Here is a 19791-nt window from a genome sequence, read left to right as displayed (position 1 = left end):
TTTCTGCTGAATCGATGCAACAGTTACTGGCTTATTGACTTCAAATCACAAACAGTGGTATTCTGTGATAGTGTGTGTCAATTACAGGCCCATCTCAAGCTGCTTCTGTTGTTCTCTGTGGAGGGATAGGCTACTGAGTTTAGATCTCTTTTCTCATCGATTTCCAAAGATACAGGCTGACACAGGCAACAGGTCAAGGTTACCCTGTTAAATTTAATGAGTGCTCTGATCTTGAGTGTATAGCTTGCAAGTAATCGAGTGAAACATGGACAATTCAAAGTGAACTGCTGCAGGCCAGGAGAGGTGGCTGTCGGGACTTTTTGTTATTGTCAAAATCATGACTCCACCAGGCTTGTTGTTTAAAGGTTCTTTATGTGACAGTCAGAACATTATTATAGCAGCAAACCACTATTTGCTATGTAAAGATATAGTGGAATATTCCAGTCCGTCCATGTGTGCATGTCAGTGTATGTGTGTATCCTAGTGGCTAGCTCCTACCCCCACCACTGACATCTGGGCAGCAGCGGCAGCGCAGAAGCAGTAACACCGTTAGCTTTGTCAGCACAGTTGCTGTTGTTCAGCGCTGTTAATGGAGTTAACACTGTTAGCTGAGCCACCAGCTCAGGTAACTGAGAACCGTGTCCAGACAACTAATACTATGGGTTCCAATACCCATACTACCATACTGTTTAGTATGCCAGAAAAAAAGAATTAGTATGTCCCAAGATATGGTATGTTAACTGAAGTATGCCAAAAATACAGGATACATCTGGTTGCATTTTGCGGTATGCAAGCAAGCATGTAGATGATTGGGTTCTGTTGGCTTCATCACACTATGACCTCCATCAGGCACTGGGACAGTTTTCAGCCGAGTGGGAAGCAGATGGAGTGAGAGTCAGCACCTCCAAGTCTGAGGCCATGGTTCTCTGCTGGAGAATGTAGGCTTGCCCCCTCCAGGTTGGGAGAGAGTAACTGTCTCAAGCGAAGGAGTCTTGTGGTCCTGTTCATGAGTGAGGGTAGAATGGAGCATGAGATGGATCGGCGGTTTGGTACGGTGTCTGCAGTGATGCAGACTTTGCAGGGGAGCATCGTGGTGAAGAGGGAGCTGAGCCGAAAGGCAAAGCTTTCAATTTACTGGTCCATCTATGTCCCAACCCTCACCTATGGTCATGAGCTCTGGGTAGTGACTGAAAGAATGAGGTTGCGGACACAAGCAGCCGAGTTTCCTCCGTGGGGAGGCTGGGCTCAGCCTTAGAGATAGGGTAAAGAGCTCAGACATGTGCTCATCTGGCCTGGGAACACGTTGAGGTCCCCCAAGAAGAGCTGGGAAGTGTTGCTGGGGAGAGGGACATCTGAGGTGCTTCGCTGGGCCTGTTGCTCCCGAGATCCGGCCCCAGATAAGTGGATGAAAATGGATGGATGGATGGAAGCCAGCAAGCCTTTCTGACTATTGTGATCCACAATCCTCTGCACAGCGGAAGATGCCTCATATCAACTGAGTCACAGACAAATGACAGCTCACTGACAGCTGACAATAGCCACAAAAACAATCATAAATACAACACATAACAACAAAAAAACATAACTATGAAATAATCAATAACAGAGAAATGCAGGTGTAATTTTACTAGTGCGAATATATTATGTTAGAATCTACAACATATGTAGTTCTTACTTTAAAGTTGAACTACATACATTGCAAAGTAAAAACAGCAGAGCTGTTTGGGTCGACCCTTGTCTCTGGTGGGCTTGGCGAACCACATTTTATCTCCAAGGTAAGGGATCTATGAGCAAGAGGGTCAAAGTTCAGAGCACAGTGTTGTGACAAAGTAGTATGTCCCAATTGTGTGCATAATGCATGCAACAGTACTTACTTTGTAAGGGCAGCTGCAGTACCCACTAAAAGTAAAAAGTATGTAATTCAGAATGCAGCTATACACTTTGAATTTTGTGTAGGACTAAGGCTGGGCGATAATACGGTAATAAGGTATCCCGTGGTATCTAAAAATAGCAACAGTATCAGTTTCATTACAGTCATTTAAAAAAAATCTGCCGCGCATATAGGCCTATAGGGGCCTGATATAATAATAAATATAATTTATTTAATGCCTAAATAATGAGGGCTTGTCCAGCACCTATGTATGTGTGATTGAGTTTTCAATTTAATACTATTATAATTTAAAACTAATAATAGTCTGTAATGTTTTTCTTATAACTGCCCTTAACTCGGGACATTTGATAAAGTTTTTGGATGCAGGTCCGCTCGGCACCATACAGGAGCGAGCAGGAGCAGAGATAACGGCCTGTTGTCGTGAGCCTGTTATTCAGGGAGATGCAGACCTCCTTCTCAGGTGGAAATGTGATGGAGCCAGGCATTTTCCTCTGATGTCGAGGGCTGCCTGAAAGTACCTGTGCGTTTGTGCCACGAGCTCTCCATCAGAGCGCGTATTCAGCACCGCGGCCAAAGTTGTCAATCCACTACGTGCCCTGCTCCAGCTGGAAAAAGTTAACATGCTGGTTTTTCTGGCGAAAAACCTTGAATAGTTTTGAAGCATATAATGCTGCTATAGTTATCATTATACTTTGTTTTTATTTCATTTTAACCCTTTGAAACCTGAGCAAATTGGCTTGGTTTCTTTCAAAACCATGGGAAGAAGGCAATGAGCAACAGAAGACAAAATGACCCAAACAATTAGCAAGAAATGAGAAAAATAAAAACAAGAAAATTAGTGCAGAAAAAAAGTTAAAAACAAACAAATAACCTGGAAAAAGTGCATAAAAATTAAAATAATTCTGTAACATGATTTGAAATATAAAATTATGATATTTATAAATATAGCTTTTCCCTAGCTTTTTCCCCATATTTTTAAAAGATATTGCACCAAGTTGCTTGGGGTCCAAAGATTTGAATACCTGTGAAAGGAGTCTAAAAGCAGCACAAGAAAAGTGATGTCACTCCAGGATTCAAAGGGTTAAATGAGGAGTAGCCTGTTCTGACGGAAAAAACAGTTCGGACTTGGAGAGGGTGAACTTTTCAAACTAAAGGTAGGCTCTAAAAATAAACCAACGGTCTTTACCCGTCGCGGTCTGAGGATACGCTGTATAGCACACATTTTCGCTATTGCCTTTGTTGTGTATTGTTACTTTTTTATTATTTGAAAAGCCTATAAGTATTGGATGTTATAGGACTGTGTTTTAATTTAATGATTTGTGTCGATTCCTGTACTGGAAGTGGACTGTAGCCCACAGACAATTTGTTGTTATTCCATTCTGTTTGGTTGACTGCTGCATTTGCACTTTTATAAATATTTGTTAATAAAAGTAGTTAATGTTATACATGTTTTGTTGTTATTTTTCAGTATTCTTAGGCCTATGTAATGTTTGCTGTTCTGTTTCTGAACGGTATAGGCGCAAGCCGACATTTTGGCGACTCCCTCTGAGCCCTTTAAAGTGATTTTTAATTAGTCATGGTAATACCGTATAGCCCAGGAAAATGTGGGGAAGGTTTAATGGTAACAAAATTTGGATACCGCCCAACTCTATGTAGAACCCCTTAAAATAAATAAGAAGTTAAAAAATATGCTCAAAAGTTGTTTCAAAAATAGGTAGCACACATGGTAATGTTTTTATTTGTTTGTTTACCTACTTAAAATCACTGGCCACTGCCCACTTTATTAGGTACACTTTGCCAGTACCAGGTTGGACCCCTTTTGCCTTCAGAACTGCCTTAATTCGTCATGGCATAGAGTCAACAAGGTGCTGGAAACATTCCTCAGAGATTTTAGTCCATGCTGACATGAAAGCATTATGCAGTTGCTGCAGATCCATGACCATTCCACCGTTCCAAAGGTGCTCTATTGGACTGAGATCTGGTGACTGTGGAGGCCATTGGAGTACAGTGATCTCATTGTAATGTTCAAGAACCCAGTCTAAGATGCTGGAAGTAGCCATCAGAAGATGGGTACACTGTGGTCATAAAGGGATGGACACGGTCAGCAACAATACTCAGGTAGGCTGTGGTGTTTAAACCATGTTCAGTTGGTACTAAGGGGCCCAAAATGTGCCAAGAAAATATCCCCCACACCATTACACCACCACCAGCCTGAACCGTTGATACAAGGCAGGATGGATCCATGCTTTCATGTTGTTTATTCCAAATTCTGACCCTACCATCTGAATGTAGCAGCAGAAATCCAGACTCATCAGACCAGGCAACGTTTCTCCAATCCACTAATATCTGATTTTGGTGAGCCTGTGTGCATTGTAACCTCAGTTTCCTGTTGTTAGCTGACAGGAGTGGCACCTGGTGTGGTCCTGTGCTGTTGTAGCCCATCTTATTCAAGGTTCGACATGTTGTCTGTTCAGAGATGATCTTCTGCAGACCTTGGTTGTAACAAGTGGTTATTTGAGCTACTGTTGTCTTTCTATCGTCTTGAACCAGTCTGGCCGTTCTCCTCTGACCTCTGGCATCAACAAGGCATTGAACCAGTCTGGCCGTTCTCCTCTGACCTCTGGCATCAACAAGGCATTTTCACCCAGAGAACTGCTCACTGGATATTTTGTCTTGTTCGGACCATCCTCTGTAAACCCTAGAGATGGTTGTGTGTTAAAATCTCAGTAGACCAATGAAATACTCAGACCAGCCTGTCTGGCACCAACAACCATGCCACATCCAAAGTCACTAAAATCACCCTTCTTCCCCATTCTGATGCTCAGTTTGAACTTCAGCAAGTTGTCTTGACCATGTCTACATGTCTAAATGTATTGAGTTGCTGCCACGTGATTGGCTGATTAGCTATTTGCATTAACGACCAGTTGAACAGATGTACCTAATAAAGTGGCCGGTGAGTGTATGTATGTAATAAAAATGGTACTAAAAGCAAAATAAGAGTTTTAAAATATTTTTTGTGTTATTATTTGTGTTGTAAAAATACATTTTCAAAACTTAATCTGATGCAAACGTCACTTTTATAAAGTCTTTTGTTGAAATTTCATTGTATTGATAGTGTTAACACATTGTGAAGCGAGGTTTGCAGAACATCGTGCTTTTATTGTGAAAAAGGCCTGCTTTCCGGCTGTCACGATCAAAACAATGAAGCAGTCTGTTTCAGTCGGTCAAACCGGGACCTTCTGACGCTGTCTGTGTGAGCGGTCACACGGATTCATGTGAGAGTTAGACATGCAGAGCAGCTTCGTTTTCAACAGTTTTAATGTTTACCTCCGAGTAGTCGATGTTGTTGAGTCCTCCGCAGCAGTCCAGCAGCACAGGGTGATTGTTTCCAGCCGGATTATCGTCCCGAGCAGCTGCCGTGTCGCTCATACACACCGCGTGAACACTGGCTCACTGCCAGCACTCATATATGTGTGTGTGAAAGATGACAAATATTGCTCAATATTCAGTGCAAGGTTCTTGTTTTCCTGTCAAAGGAGGGTGCAGTTGCTGTGGAGAACTACACAAGTCCTGATAACCTCTCACCCTGCTCAAAGCATCCTGGGAAATGTAGTTCAAAGTTCACTTGTGGATAGAAGCAGTTGATTGGTATCCAACACAAGCGCAGCACGTATTCTCACCCAGATATCAACTTTATTATTTACCTTTTGGACCTGCTGCTACACGTGATAACCATGGATGTATTTCCTATCAGTTTTCTTCTTTGTAGTGATTTAATACCCTGTTGCTCCACAGTGACATCTGCTGGCTGATGAGGGGAAAGCTCCCAGCACTATACATGAGACATCTCTTAAATCATCAAATTAATTGGCATAAAATCAAAACTAAAGGCTCAGTCTGTTACGTGGTGTAAATAATTGTAAATTAAAGGCTTACACAACCACTAAATCACAGGATTCTCATAGGGACTGTTAACATCTGTTTGTCATCACTGCAATAAACATGAATTTTTATCAGTGATAAGCTGTAAAACGCACACAGCTTATTTTCATTAAGTTTAATTCAATATACGCTGCCCAAAAAATTAAGGGAACACTTAATCGTCAAAGTATAACATGAAGTTAAACTTCAAGGATATCAATCTGTCCATTTAGGAGGCACAAGTGATTGTTAATCAGTTTCACCTGCTTTGGTGCAAATGAACTAGACAACATGTGCAATGGAGAGGCAAAAGCAAGACAACCCCCGAAATGCATGTGTTGGCCACAGACAATTACTGTCGCCCTCCTGACTGGTTCTACCCTAGTTTTGTGTTCTGCTAGTGTCCTTGTCACTACTGGTAGCATGAGGTTGCACAGGTAGTCCAGCTCCTCCAGGATGGCACATCCATTCGTGCGGTCACAAGGTTTGCCGTGTCTCCCAGCGCAGTCTCAAGAGTATGGAGGAGATACCAGGAGGCTGGTTGTTACACAAGGAGAGCTGAACAGGGCTGAACAGGGCCGTAGAGGGGCATCAACCCAGCAGCTGAACTGGTATCTGCTCCTGTGTGTGAGGAGGAACAGGAGGAGCACTGCTAGAGCCCTACAAAATGACCTCTAGCAGGCTACTATGTATGTTTCTGACCAAACTGTCAGAGACAGACTCCATGAGGGCCCGATGTCCTCTAGTGGGACCTGTGCTCACAGCCCAGCACCGTGCAGCTCAATTGGCATTCACCAGAGAATGCAAGAATTGGCAGGTCCGCCTCTGGCACCCATTGTTTTAACAGATTAGAGCAGGTTCACATTGAGCACATGTGACAGGTGTGAAAGAGTCTGGAGATGCCGTGGTGAACGTTCTGCTGCCTGTAACATCATCCAGCATGACCGGTTTGGTGGTGAGTCAGTGTTGGTCTGGGGAGGCATATCCTTGAAGGGTCGCACAGACCTACATGTCATAGCGGACAGTACCCTGACTGCTATTAGTTCCTGGGATGAAATCCTCAGAGCGATGTCAGACGTTACGCTGGTGCAGTGGGCCCAGGGCTCCTCCTGGTGCAGGACAGTGCCCAGCCTCATATGTCCAGAGTGTGTAGGCAGTTCCTGGATGACGAAGGCATTGATGTCATTGACTGGCTCTCTCGTTCCCCTGACCTAAATCCAACTTGGCACTTATGGGACACTATGTATCAGTGCATCCAACGCTGCCAAGTACCACCACAGACTGTCCAGGAGCTCAGTGATGCCCTGATCCAGGTCTGGGAGAAGATCCCCCAGGACACCATCCACCGACTCACCGGAAGCATGCCCAGACATTGTTGGGAGTGCATACAGGGATGCGGGGACCATAGACACTACTGAGTCACATTATGAGTTACAGTGGTAAAAGTCACGCAAGTTGGATCAGCCTTTGATTTAATTTTTTTTACTTTGAGTTTTGGTGCGATGGGTTGATGATTTTGGTTTCCATTGATCGCTGTTACGTCATTTTGTTCCTAACAAATTATACAGTGTACATCAATAAAGATTTTCAACATGGAATAATCTGTTCATCAAGATCTGATGTGTGATTTAGGGGTTCCCTTAATTTGTTAAGTAGTCTATCTAGTTTGTTTGTTTCGAAAAAAGAAATGAAATAAAAACACCTGATTTCTCTGCCATCTCTACATCTATTCTCATTGCTTTCTTTACTTTTGCCTCATTTTATCCCCCTTCTCTTTTTCCTATTTCTTCTTTTCCACTATGCCCTTTCTTCTTTCTTTGTCTTCCCCTGCCTCCATTTCTCATCTCCTCTCCCACTATTTGAAACGTTTCTATTGGCTTCTCTCTTCTCCTTTTTTCTTTTCTTGTCTCATCTCTCCTTTTCCCTCTGCTTCTTCTCCCTCTTTTCCCTGTTTCTTGTCTTATTTTATACTCCTTTCCTTCTGTCGCCCACTTGTCTTTCCTCTCCACCTCGTCCTTCCTTCACTCCATTGCTCTTCCTTTTTTGTCATTTTGGTGCATTTCCTCCTCCTGCCGTATTCTTTATTCTCTTGAGGGTTCACATTGTTCTGTTCATTTCCTTTCACCACCTCATTACCATCCTTCTCTTTTCTTCTCCCACTCTCATCCCCTGCTGTTCACCTGTTTTCTTTATTCCCATTTCTGCTCAAGTCCTCCTCTCTTCGATGTGATATCTATCCTTTAATCTTCTAATCTCCTACAATTCGTTTTTACCTCTACTCCTTCACTATCTTGTTTTCCCATCTTTTGTTTCATCTTTTCTTTCTTTTTACTCCTCTTCCCCTCTCCTTTCTTCCCCTCTCCTCCTTCAGCCTCCTGCTCATTGTTTGGAGTCGATCCGTTAAGTAGAAGACACCCCATGTGGAGGGAGACATAGAGGGAGCTCGTAAATCCTCGCAGCTCCCTGACCGAGTGCACTGTCCGTTCATCATCTTGCAAGCTGTCGGAGGCGAGAGCTCCATCGTGTAAAATTAAACGAGCATGACATCCAGCCAGCGGGCGGAGATTATGGCTGTAATTGAGACTCTCTCCTCTGTTTTCAACCCATTCTTGCTCCTTCATCTACTTACGCTCCTGCCATGCATGATGGAAACAACAGTGGCACACCTAAGAAATTTTTCATAGGGGTGTCCAGATGGGGCCCCTGACAGTCTTGGGATAGCACACCAAAGGCCGCAACTGACTCAGGAATTTGATTATGCTGTGTAAATATATAAGCAAGTTAAAATCTATGCCACTATGAGAGTTAAGGAATCACATACTGATAGGTACCTTGCATTCTTATATTACATATTACTAATTATCTGATGTGCATAGGCTAATACCAGTGCAGTTAACATTTTGAGTTCCACAACAGTCCTGTTTTAATGTGTTATGTGGATACTGTATACTGTATCTGTATCTGTATCTGTCACTAGCTATGTTTCCATCCAAAAGTGATTTGAATCATTGGGAAATGTGCATTAAAAGAAATACGAATCCTGTGTGTTTCCATTAAATGTACAGACTTTGGTGAAAACTACGAACTCGCGAGTTTTCCGCAGAAACGGAAACAAAACAAGTCTTGCATTCTTCTTCTTCTACGTTTTCTGGCGGTTGGCAACCAGCTTGTAAATGCATTACCGCCTTCCCAACCCGGAGTGTGGATATCACCATGGAGAGAGGTGCGCTATGTCAGACTTAACTCGAACATAACTGTTTCCATCCCCTGTTTTGCGAATCAACATTTTTTCGAATCAACCAAAACCCGGCTAAAGCGAGTGTATTTTAGTTTGTGCGAATCAGGGGATTTTCATTAGAATTTTGGCGTTTCCATCATAATTTTCCGATGCGATGCTTCTAGATGCGCATCTTAACAGGCTGATGGAAACATGGCTATTGTTCTTCAATGGTTCAGTGGTTGAATTGGTTGTCCTTTTCCTTAAAGAATTAATATACAGCTTTAATTCAAAGGAGTACATTAATTGTAATGAACACAACATTTACAGGGAAGGTCTAGGTATCTTTGGATAATTCGTAATTCATTTCTTCCTCTGACAGAGAGACACCAAAAAGAATTTGCAAAAACCATAATTGGCCTGTTTGAGTTTGGATTTCCAATTTTTCCTTTACAAACGAAAAACAAATTAGACCACGTGATTCCGTTTTTCGTTTTTGGTTTTAAATTGAGAAACAAAAAAACATGTGACTCCATGGGTTGTTTCATTCTTCATTCCAAAACGAAAAAGGAGAAAAGGAATATTCAATAACGAAAAAACGGCTCAGTTTTGATTGGTTTTTCGTTTTTTGATTCTGACATCAAAAACGTTTTTCTGACATCAAAAATGTTTTTTCCGTTCTTCGTTTTGAAAGAAATATCAAAATGATGTTTTTTTCATTTGTCAGTTAGAAATGAATTACGAATTATCCAAAGATACCTAGACCAGGGAACAAGCCGCCTCAAGTTTAGGGGAAACTCATGGGTATCTGTAGAACCCATTTTCATTTAGAAATCTTGAGATGAAATTTTATGGGATCCCTTTGAAAATGGCCATGCCAGTTGTTCCTTCGTGAAAATTTAGCCTAAAGTTTGACTGTCATTTAGCCCACTTCCTAACATGCTACACCAATGGATGCCTTTGGTTGTATAGTTTCGCAAGGTACCTTTATGCTAGCGAAAAAAATTCAGCGTACCACAGCGTCTTAAGGAAAGCAATTATTTTCGCCACAGGGGGCCACTGGGTGGGCCAGCAATTGTATCAGGGTGGCCATGGCCCCCCTAGCCCCCATGACCCCTCCCGTGGGCGACAGTTGCAAACAACATAAGGAATACACACCGAAACGGAAAAAAGCGACAACAAAAAGTCAAGTTTTATCCATTACATAATCGTATCGTGATCAACATAATTCGTGTCCCACTAAAAGTCACTCAGACTCTCTGTATTGCTTTATAGAAAGCACAGAGGACTGTGTTGTTCATGCTTCAGACGAAGCCGGTACTCGCTCTTTGTATTATTGCATTTAAGCTCTTTATTGTGACAGAGGCTCTTTTGACTTTTTCCATTCACATAGATACACTGTATGTCCTTGAAAAGAATTCAGTATAAAATCAATATCACTTGTAAAGATTACATACTAAGAGCAAACAAGTGGTGGCAGAATGTGACCGGAGGAAATAGTTGTATAACAGCAGAGTCAGACATGGGCAACTGGGGGACAGAACTTCTTTCAAAGTATAAATATAGTATGAATACATTCAAAGCACTTATAAACTTTATTTTCCATATCAACAATGGATCCTTGTATGTGAAAGCTGTAGCCTGCACTGACATATCCACTGAAATTATCAGTAGTTCTCGGTTCCCCTCAGCTCTACAAATGGTTAGTATTTTTCAGCTCATTCAGTTCACACACACCATGCATTTTGAACTTTTGCAAAGCAAACTGTAACACAGGTTGGAAAGACAGGATTGAGATTTGCATGTAATAGTCTTCTTACCATTATAGTTGGTCCATGCTTGCTTTTTGGACAGAAAACAAATATCTGTGATAACAGAGCAAGACTTACAGGTAATAAATGTGGTCTGCCAACACAACAAAGCCCCCTGTTTGTGACACATCCTTGATTACAACAGTTCAGCTCAAAAAAGGTGGAAATGTGAGCCACTTTTCTTGATCTCACAAGGTTTCAAGAAACCTAATCGGAACTGGTTCAAGACCCAGACCTTATTTGGTGGAAAGGGGGTACAAGTATACTGGAGGAAGATACTGAACCCCAAACTGCTCCTGTTGGCTGTGCAATTGGTGTGTGAGTGTGTGTGAATATTTAACTGTGTAGCAGGTGGCATCTTGTATAGTAGCCTCAGTGACCAGTGTGTGAATGGGTGAATGTGACAAGTGGTGACAAGTAGTGTGAAAAGCGCTTTGAGTGGTGCTAAACAAAAGCAAGTCCATTTACCATTCAGTTACTTCACTGAAGTGTCTGTTTGGCATCAGCAGCGTGGTAGCTCTTGCCTCAGTCATTACATCCCTATTGCACAACATAACTATTTCATTACATTCAGGTGGCACAAATGGAATATGCAGGATGAGTAGAGATGGGAAAAAAGGATGCATCAAAGAAAGACCAGCATAAGAATGTATGTACATTATATGACAGCTGACAAAGGAAGTCATTGTTGATTACGCAATTGCGGTAACTGCTTGCATCACCCTCGCTCTATAAACGTGCGCCTGGAAATGAATTTTTGATGCTGTTTTTTCAAAGAGAATTATTTGTAGAGAGGCCGGTACGTCCTGAATTGCATGCTTCATTGCTATTTGGTGCAAGGATGACTGGAGACATCATTCCTGACATCTGACCCTCTCTGTACACTTGCTTCTGGGGTGGTAGTTAGTGTGATGGATCAAGAGGGAGAAAATTCTGCCTCGGATGAGCCCATGTTCTTTTAAAAAAAAGTAGATCTGAATCATTCTTTGATGTATAAAACAATAAAGGTGAGCATTTGTTAGACAAACAACACACACACCCACACACACACACACACACAGTTACATACAGTGTGCCTGTTCAGTTTGCAGGACACACAAATGCACCTATTTCCACATACAGTACAGTTAAACATTCACACAGCTGACTGTGTTTACTTTTCCGTGGATTAGACAAGAGGGCCGTGTGTGTCATGTTTTCATTCACACACACACACACACACACACACACACACAGGGTCATTATGGAGTATAATTGCACACTGTTGATATATTATTGCACTAGAGAAGGTAGAGGAGGGAAATAAAAGACAAAACGGCAGAATAGGACCGTTGATCCCTCGTGCTGCGCTTTCTCTGCGCTACAAACACAGTTGAGCTGTTGCCAAAGTGCTCTCAAGGGTAATCATCTCTTACGCAGTGCAACTGGATTCTGGATTTTAGATGGAGTTTGCGAACAGTAGATTAACTATGAGGCAGGAGGACCCACCTGTGCACAGATCATGTCACCAGCACAGCAGGTTGATCATCAAACTGATTCATCTGAGACACGTGCAGAGGAAACAGTATATAGTGGCCGGTTCTAAGAGCTCTTGTGTGTGTATGCCTGGAAGGCTGCTGGGTGATTCTCAAGATATGACGTCAATAACAATGCACCAATGGTATGAAATGGTATACGCTTCCTGTCTCCTAAGTGGGTGCAGTCACCTCTCTCCCCCATCCCCTCACCTCATTTTGAAGTTCTGTGAACATTGTGTAGATGGATGAAAGCTGCTTCAAAGCAATACAGAACTGGATACAGTACAAATGTTTGTGCCTTAACATAAAAGGTATTCAAGGATAAGATGTTTGCAACATCAAAGTTAGTTGATTTTAAACTAACAGCCACTTATCAAAGATTAAACAAAACTCTAACTAGCATTTAACAAGTATTTGTCTTGAACTGTTGAATTCAAATCTGAGGGTTAGCAAGACGATTGCTTTCTGACTTCCCTCAAATCCTTACTGTTTTATTGTTAGGTGTTATTCAGACCTCTAAAAACTATGGGATGCTTATTAAAAAGCTGTTATCTGTGGTTACAAGGCTCATAGATATGGGTCAGCAGGGGTCTGCAACACTTACTGATTGCATTTACAAGTTGCCCCAGTTATATAAAATGGTACTGACTTCCTTTCTCCTAAGTGGGTGCAGTCACATCCCCCATCCCCATCTACCCTGTTGGATTTCTTTAAGTAACTGGCAAATATGGCAGTAAGCAGTAAACTACAAGATTCAGAAATGGGTCCAGGATGTCACGGATAGACTGCAGATAGTTGCAGAAATAATAAAATAAAACATAACAATAAACTAATGTCATAATAAGTACACACGTTGTATAAAAAGTCACCAATGAACAAACTCGTTCTGTTCTTTTGAGACCAAACACAAACCCACACACAGCCGAAAGGCCACACACACACACACACACACACACACGCACACGCACGTGGTGTTCAGCACAGGTAAACACTGTCTATCAAAACAGCAGCTCGGCGACATCATTTCCTCCAGCTTCCTCTCTTGTTTACGGTCAGACACAGAAGAGGCAGAGGGAAAAAACAACCAGCGGAAGGCTCTACGTTTGCTTTCCCACAATGCCTCTGTTCCCAGAGAAAGCATTGAATCATCGAGGACATTTAAAAAAACATGACGTGATTCAAAACACATGAGCTCTCATGAAAGCACGTGAGAGAATGGTGAATGGTTATGGGTCATAACACAGTGCACATGCAGACTCACATTTAAACCCATTTCCTTTAGAGTTTGGGCACCAGAAAAAAAGAGAATTACATTTGATTAGTGACTCAGTATCTGCTGTGTAAATAGGCCAGTGTTTGCTAACACATTTGTTATATCATAATATGTATAGCCTACAATCTGTCAATGTCATCCTCACAGCTTGTTGTACTGCCCCCCAGAGGCCAAACAGTTTGCTAACGCTGTTTTAAAATCATTCAGATTCAAAATTGTGACATAAAAGATATTCAAGGTTAAAATGTTGGCAACATCAAAGTCAGTCTATTGATTTTAGACCATCTGCAACTCACAAAGATTTAATACAGTTTTAACCATTGTTTATATACTGGACTCCACTTGTTGAATTCAAATCTGAGGGGTGGCAAGGTGATTGTTTTTCTGACTTTTCTCAAATCGTTGCCATTTTTTTGTGGATAATTTCTACCCATTCAGGCCTCTAAAAGCTATGAGATGCTAGCCCACTAAATGACCATTATCTGTGGTTATAAGCCTCATAGTTATGGGTGAGCAGGGGCCTGCTTTACCTACTGGTAGTTTCAGAAGGCTGTTATCAGCCCATCCAATGGCAGTTACCACTTTGTGGGGTTTCACTCTCCTGAGGTTAGGTGCTAAAACGAGGCGGTTAGGTTGAGAAAAAGATCATAAACATTGGTTTCACATGGGACTCAAACCCCTGTCTCACTGGTAAAAGCCCTGTATATAACCAATTCACCACTCTTTCTTCTCTACCGTCTGCCCTTTATGCAGACTTTCCCATGAAATCCTTATCATGGGAAAACCCTTTATGGCAGAACATTTCATTTCATGGCTTGAACTAACCCTCTTATGCTAATATGTAGTGTAGCAGGATGCGACTGACCCATATCTATGACGCTTATCACCAATGATCACGGCCATTTAAAGGCCTGATAAAAGTCAAATCGGCTGAAAAATATTCAAATGAAACAACCCTAGAAAGGCACGAAATTCGAAGTGCTTGCAACTCATAAACACAATACAACTTGTAAAGAGGATTGGTGAGCAAACACTGTTTCACCCTAAAGGGGCCACAAGCTAACAAGGTCAGGTGCAATCGATGCCATAAATGTCTAGAGCCACTCTAAGACTGGAGCAGTTAATTGTGTGTTCACAGCTCCCGTCTAAGATCCTCCTACTGAAAGCAAGTCAGCAAGTGTGATACATATGATACTGTGATGTGACAGTGATTGAGTTCATATAAAACTGCTTTGGGCTGCCGATGATTTTGGTTAAATAGACTAAGTCAAAATGTGGGTGATGGGGACAGACAAATGAGCGATGGATGCATTTTAAAAGAGGAGGCCATATTTCTATTAAAAGTAATCATCTGATGACGCGACTGAAACATTCATGGTCAAAGAATCCATTAGTGATAATGTGCTCTCTCTTGGCTTTAAATACATGCAATGTCCTCACCTTCACTCAGTTTACCTGCTTGTCTTTTTCCAGTGTTAATTCTGGTCGGCCTGTCATACAGCAGACAGTCAGCAGGTTCATTAAAATCAGGAGAGCCAAGGAGAACAAAGCTGCTGCACTGTCTGTAGTGGCAGCTACAGATAGGAGAAGGCTGAGAGGGTATTAATGTAATCATGCATTAGATATCTTTGCCCTCAACAAAAGACAAAGAAGAAACTGCACTTAATTCTGGCAATGGAAGTAGACTTTTTTTTTTTTTTAAATTGATGTGCATTAGTCAATTTCGATGGAAAATGATCAAATCAACAAAATCTGACAGTCTACCAAATCAGGCAGGCAATTCATCTGCAGATACTCAAGTTCAAAATGAGACCAAACTTTTCTATAGATGTCAGAGTTTGAGCTGTGACAAAGGCCAAAATGTGTCCTGCAACAGATGGTAAGGCTCGTTCTTTTAAGCTGAGACGTCTTCCGGAAAACTTGTGGCCCCTACTGGCCTTTGAAGACAAGTGAAGAGTTAGCAGTAAATAAATAGTATAAAACAGGATTTTCAACCGTGATGAATCACCACAACCAAGAGAGATCCTTGCAAATACAGTCATAAATGTGCACACAAAAATATGAGGCTGATTGGTCCAGTAGTTTGTGAGATTTGGGGCTCTAGTTTCCCAGCGCAGCGCAGGGTGGCGCAGGGTGGCGAACCCCGCGCAGAGTTAATTTCGAGCAGCACAACCCGAGGCGCGCTCAGTTTGGTAGTTTGGCAGACCGAGGTGCGCTGAGATGGGTGTGGCAGTGCAGCAGGGGGAGATGTCGACAGATCCAGCTTGGCGCAGTGACAGTTTCGTGCCAAAAGGCTTCGCTGAAGGTGCGCTAAAAGCTCGCCAGCTGAAACCAGGTCTACTGTCAACGCAGGCGGAGCGCAGCCGGTGTAAGCCGAAGTTTGGCTGACTGGTGGACAGTGCGCACACGTCACCAAAACCTCACAGGCAGGTTTCCAGAATATCAGGCACATTAACGATGCAAGAAATACCCAAAAAAACACTATTCAATGCAACTATCTGCAATCAGCACATAAATGTATCTCTATATCGACTGTCCCGTCACATGTGATATCAGATCAAAGGGGATTGGCACCGTTTGGCACGTTTGGCACGCGTAATGGAAAACCAACCTGATTTGATTAACACAGTTATATATTCAGCATCTGTCATCTTAGAAAAGTCAAAAGAAAAGAAACAGAGTGAGACTGCGAGAGAGAAAGAGAGAGACCGTGCGCGCACGAGAGAAACGCAACATTGATTTACAATTGTGGTGACCTCCTCCCAGGCTACCTTTGCATCATCAGCCCGTGGAGGTCTGCTCGCAGTTCCGTATATTCGGACACTGCGAGCTTGGACCTCCCGGACCAAAACATCAGTTTCCTCCTGGGAGAAGTCTGGCCGTCTGACGCTGCTGCTCTCTTCTGCCATGGCGAATTGAGTAAACTCTAATTACGCCTTCGCGCGGCGCATTTAAGGGCGAGGAGAGGGGCTCATTTGATTGGTGTGTTGTGTGTAAAACCCACTCCACGCCTTCTCTCCTCCCTCTTTGCGATTTGCGCCGGTAGGAGGGACGGAGGTGGGATAGAGGAGTAGCTGCACCAGGGCGCACGGTGTGCCAAACTTACAAAATCTGCTTGGCCACACCCAGTTGGCCTCCGCCGCGCCCGGTCTGCGAAACTAGAGCCCTTGCTGTGAACAGGCAGATTCACACACTCACACCAGCACACACAAGACCAAATGCATGATTCCAGCAAGGATTGAGTTGCAGTAGTAGAGGTGTGGTAGATGACAGGAGCCTGGACCAGTATGGAGACCAGTATGAATCTGCAGGAATGTGTTGATGCAGAGATGTCAGCAGCAAAGGCAACTGGTCATCAAGTGTTACACCAGGGTTCCTCACAATCCAAGTTGGGGACACCACAGAATTCTCATTGTAGAAATGCCAACCTATCTAATTTTCTTCGGCATGAAAACTAAAATAATTTGTTTTGATTTGGAAATACACATTTTTAGCATTTAAGGAAAAATATAAGTGCGTTCTTTTGTTCTGAGGAAAACCAACCTTTGGAGTTCACTCCAACTTTATTTCTACTTGGCATCTTTCAGCTGTAAAATCTTGTAATTAATTATATGAAATAAACTCTTTCTTTGTCATTAACTCAGTGTAAATAGATAGGTTTATCAGCTCTAAATCATTTCAGAACATTTAATCATAAGCTCAAACTTGGGTTGGGGTTGAAATGCAACGCCCTGAAAAGCGCTCCAAGGGGCACGGGCTCTTGGGGAGTGGTAGTATGGGATCTACTTAAAAATGTCCCTTTATGATTCCCAATAGGGGTTGGAAGAGCCCCATGAACATTACAATAATTTCAAATTTTGGATAAAATCTGAGGGTACTGGGCCACTGCACATGTGGGCCAACAGAAACTTTGTTATTTATTAACAGTACTCCTGTCCCCCAGGGTCTCTGGAGAAATAACCTGGTGAAACCATTGTTCTTTGACACTGCCTGAGGTTTGACATGAACCAAAAGCTTATTTCTGCTCCCAGAGCTTGACCTCCTAAGAAAAATATAACTAGGTTTCTGCTCTGCACAGAAGCCAACTGTGCAGCACAAAGGAAATCAGCCCTTCCATTCATCAGCCATATTTAGCATCTCAAATCAATTTTCCAGCTCCCTATCCATCCATCCCTCCATTTACCCTGCTGCCAATGATCCATTCACGCATCCATTCATCCACCCATTCACTCATCTATCCATCCATCCCTTCATCTGCAACCAGTTATAAAAGCTGATCTGCGCTGAGCCACATTTTATTTCTAGTCTCTGTTCCCATTTCTATTACAAGCCTTGGCTTGTTGAGCTGGTCACTGTCGGGCAGTTCATTGCACAGTGTCACACCACTGAAATACATCTCAATAATGTGGAATCATATAATGCAGGACAGGAAATTGATAAGCATAGCAAATTTATCAAAGGAAGCAGTGAAGATGATCGTCTTGTTTATGTCTCAGATAGCTCCGCTGCTGTCGTCAGCTCAACTGAATTAGCACGGCTGATGATGTGTGATCCTAAAAGTCATCACATTTTGGTAGTACAACTCGTTCACTGATTTGATGTCACTCCAGCTGTAAAATTACGCAAAGCATCATTTACACCAATTAACTGACGCAAAGAACACACTGATCCCCACATTGGGTGACTATAACTTACAGTAATATTTGCTAACGTAATATTTGCCAACAAGATGTACCGATAGTGTATATGTACTCAGGAGTTTCTTGTAATCCAGGAGGAAGGTCGTCATCGGGTTAAACAAATCAAGCTTATGATGTGTAGTAACTGATGTTGTTGTTTTGATACAGGGGAGGATGCACGTGCTGCCGCCTCATCCTCCTTCCTGTTGGTAAGTAAACAAACAGAAAGCTTCAATAAAACACTGCTGCTGCAGTGGTGTAGTGACGGCTGAATTGGTTTCTTTATTTGTGAAGTGTTTAATCAGTTTTAGCCCAAACCTTTTCCCCATAAAAGTGGAAATAAAGAGCAAATTGACATGGAAGTCACGTTAGGAGCACGGCATGTGCATCAACAGATAAATAAAGACAACAAACAGTCATTTGCATATAAAGGACATGAGTGGAACATTAATGTGATAACAACATCAGCAACAAAACAAAATGACGTTTAAAGACATAATTAAAGGGGCAGTGATCAAAGTCTCCACGTGTATGTCAGCCTACACTGTATGAGCAATAGGTAAATAAAGGTCAAGGAAATAAGACATGATTTTCACCACCTCTTTGGGGGAGAGTGTCTTCTTGCTCTTTTATGTCTACATAATCCTTATGATACACATGCATTATAGTCAGAGTGGTAAAATGATTTTTTGTCACTGTCACTATCATTTGTCTTTGTTACATAAGACATTATACAATGTTATCACTCTCCCTTTTCTAAAAATAAATAAATATATATTGCATTTATTTATTCTCTGGCATTTTACCTTTTCCCGTAAGAGACAATATTTTACAATAGATCTTATCAACCCATTCCCAGCAGCAGGAGCAGGCAGCAGAGAGCTCTGATAAACCCACAGTACACTACCTGCTCTACAACAAACAGCAGACTGACAGAGGTAGAGACTAGCTGGTGGACATTTCGGATGATTATGGTGTTCGTTTCCACAAGAACCCTTTAGAGTGAGTAGCTGGCTAGAATCATAAATGTATTACAATAAGTAGATACAGGACGCCAAAATGACGCCTACTCAGAACAGATTTTATCTTCCGAATTTACATTGCAGATTTTTTTTAATCGTTTATCTCAGATAGAGGAAAGTTTTACAAATAAAAAACCTCCATGGATAAAAATTCATATTAAAAAGTGTCATAATAAGCCTTGTTCAAAGTTTAAGGTGTCCTGTCAACTGTTTTACAAACGTCTCTTTTACAGTGGTGGTCTATGGGCCCGTTTCCACCGCAGGAACTTTGGGGTAATTTTACGGGGCCGGGGCCGTTGGTGCGTGTGTCCACCGCAGGAACCACCCCCAAAGGAAAGAGTTTCGGAACTTTTACGGGGGCTAAACAAGTCCCTGCCTCGGAGTAGGTACTCAGAACGGCCCCGAAAGACTCCTGGCTGGGGCTTGGGGATTACTTGGTGCTGATTGGATATACTCAAGG

General features: G+C 42.3%; 1 protein-coding gene across 1 annotated transcript in view; it reads right to left on the bottom strand.

The window, feature by feature from the left end:
• pemt (phosphatidylethanolamine N-methyltransferase) overlaps positions 1–5547 on the bottom strand; it is a 91053-nt gene extending 85506 nt beyond the window's left edge. The window contains exon 1 of the mRNA XM_050059578.1: positions 5219–5547. Coding sequence (XP_049915535.1) covers positions 5219–5320 — 102 coding nt within the window. The 5' untranslated portion in view covers positions 5321–5547. The remainder of the gene's footprint in view (positions 1–5218) is intronic.
• Between the last annotated feature and the right edge of the window lie 14244 nt (positions 5548–19791).

This window comes from Epinephelus moara, chromosome 13, assembly GCF_006386435.1.
Source record: "Epinephelus moara isolate mb chromosome 13, YSFRI_EMoa_1.0, whole genome shotgun sequence".
Lineage (NCBI taxonomy): Eukaryota > Metazoa > Chordata > Actinopteri > Perciformes > Serranidae > Epinephelus > Epinephelus moara.
The sequence above is the reverse complement of the archived record's forward strand: the minus strand, read 5'-3'. Positions and strand labels throughout refer to the sequence as shown.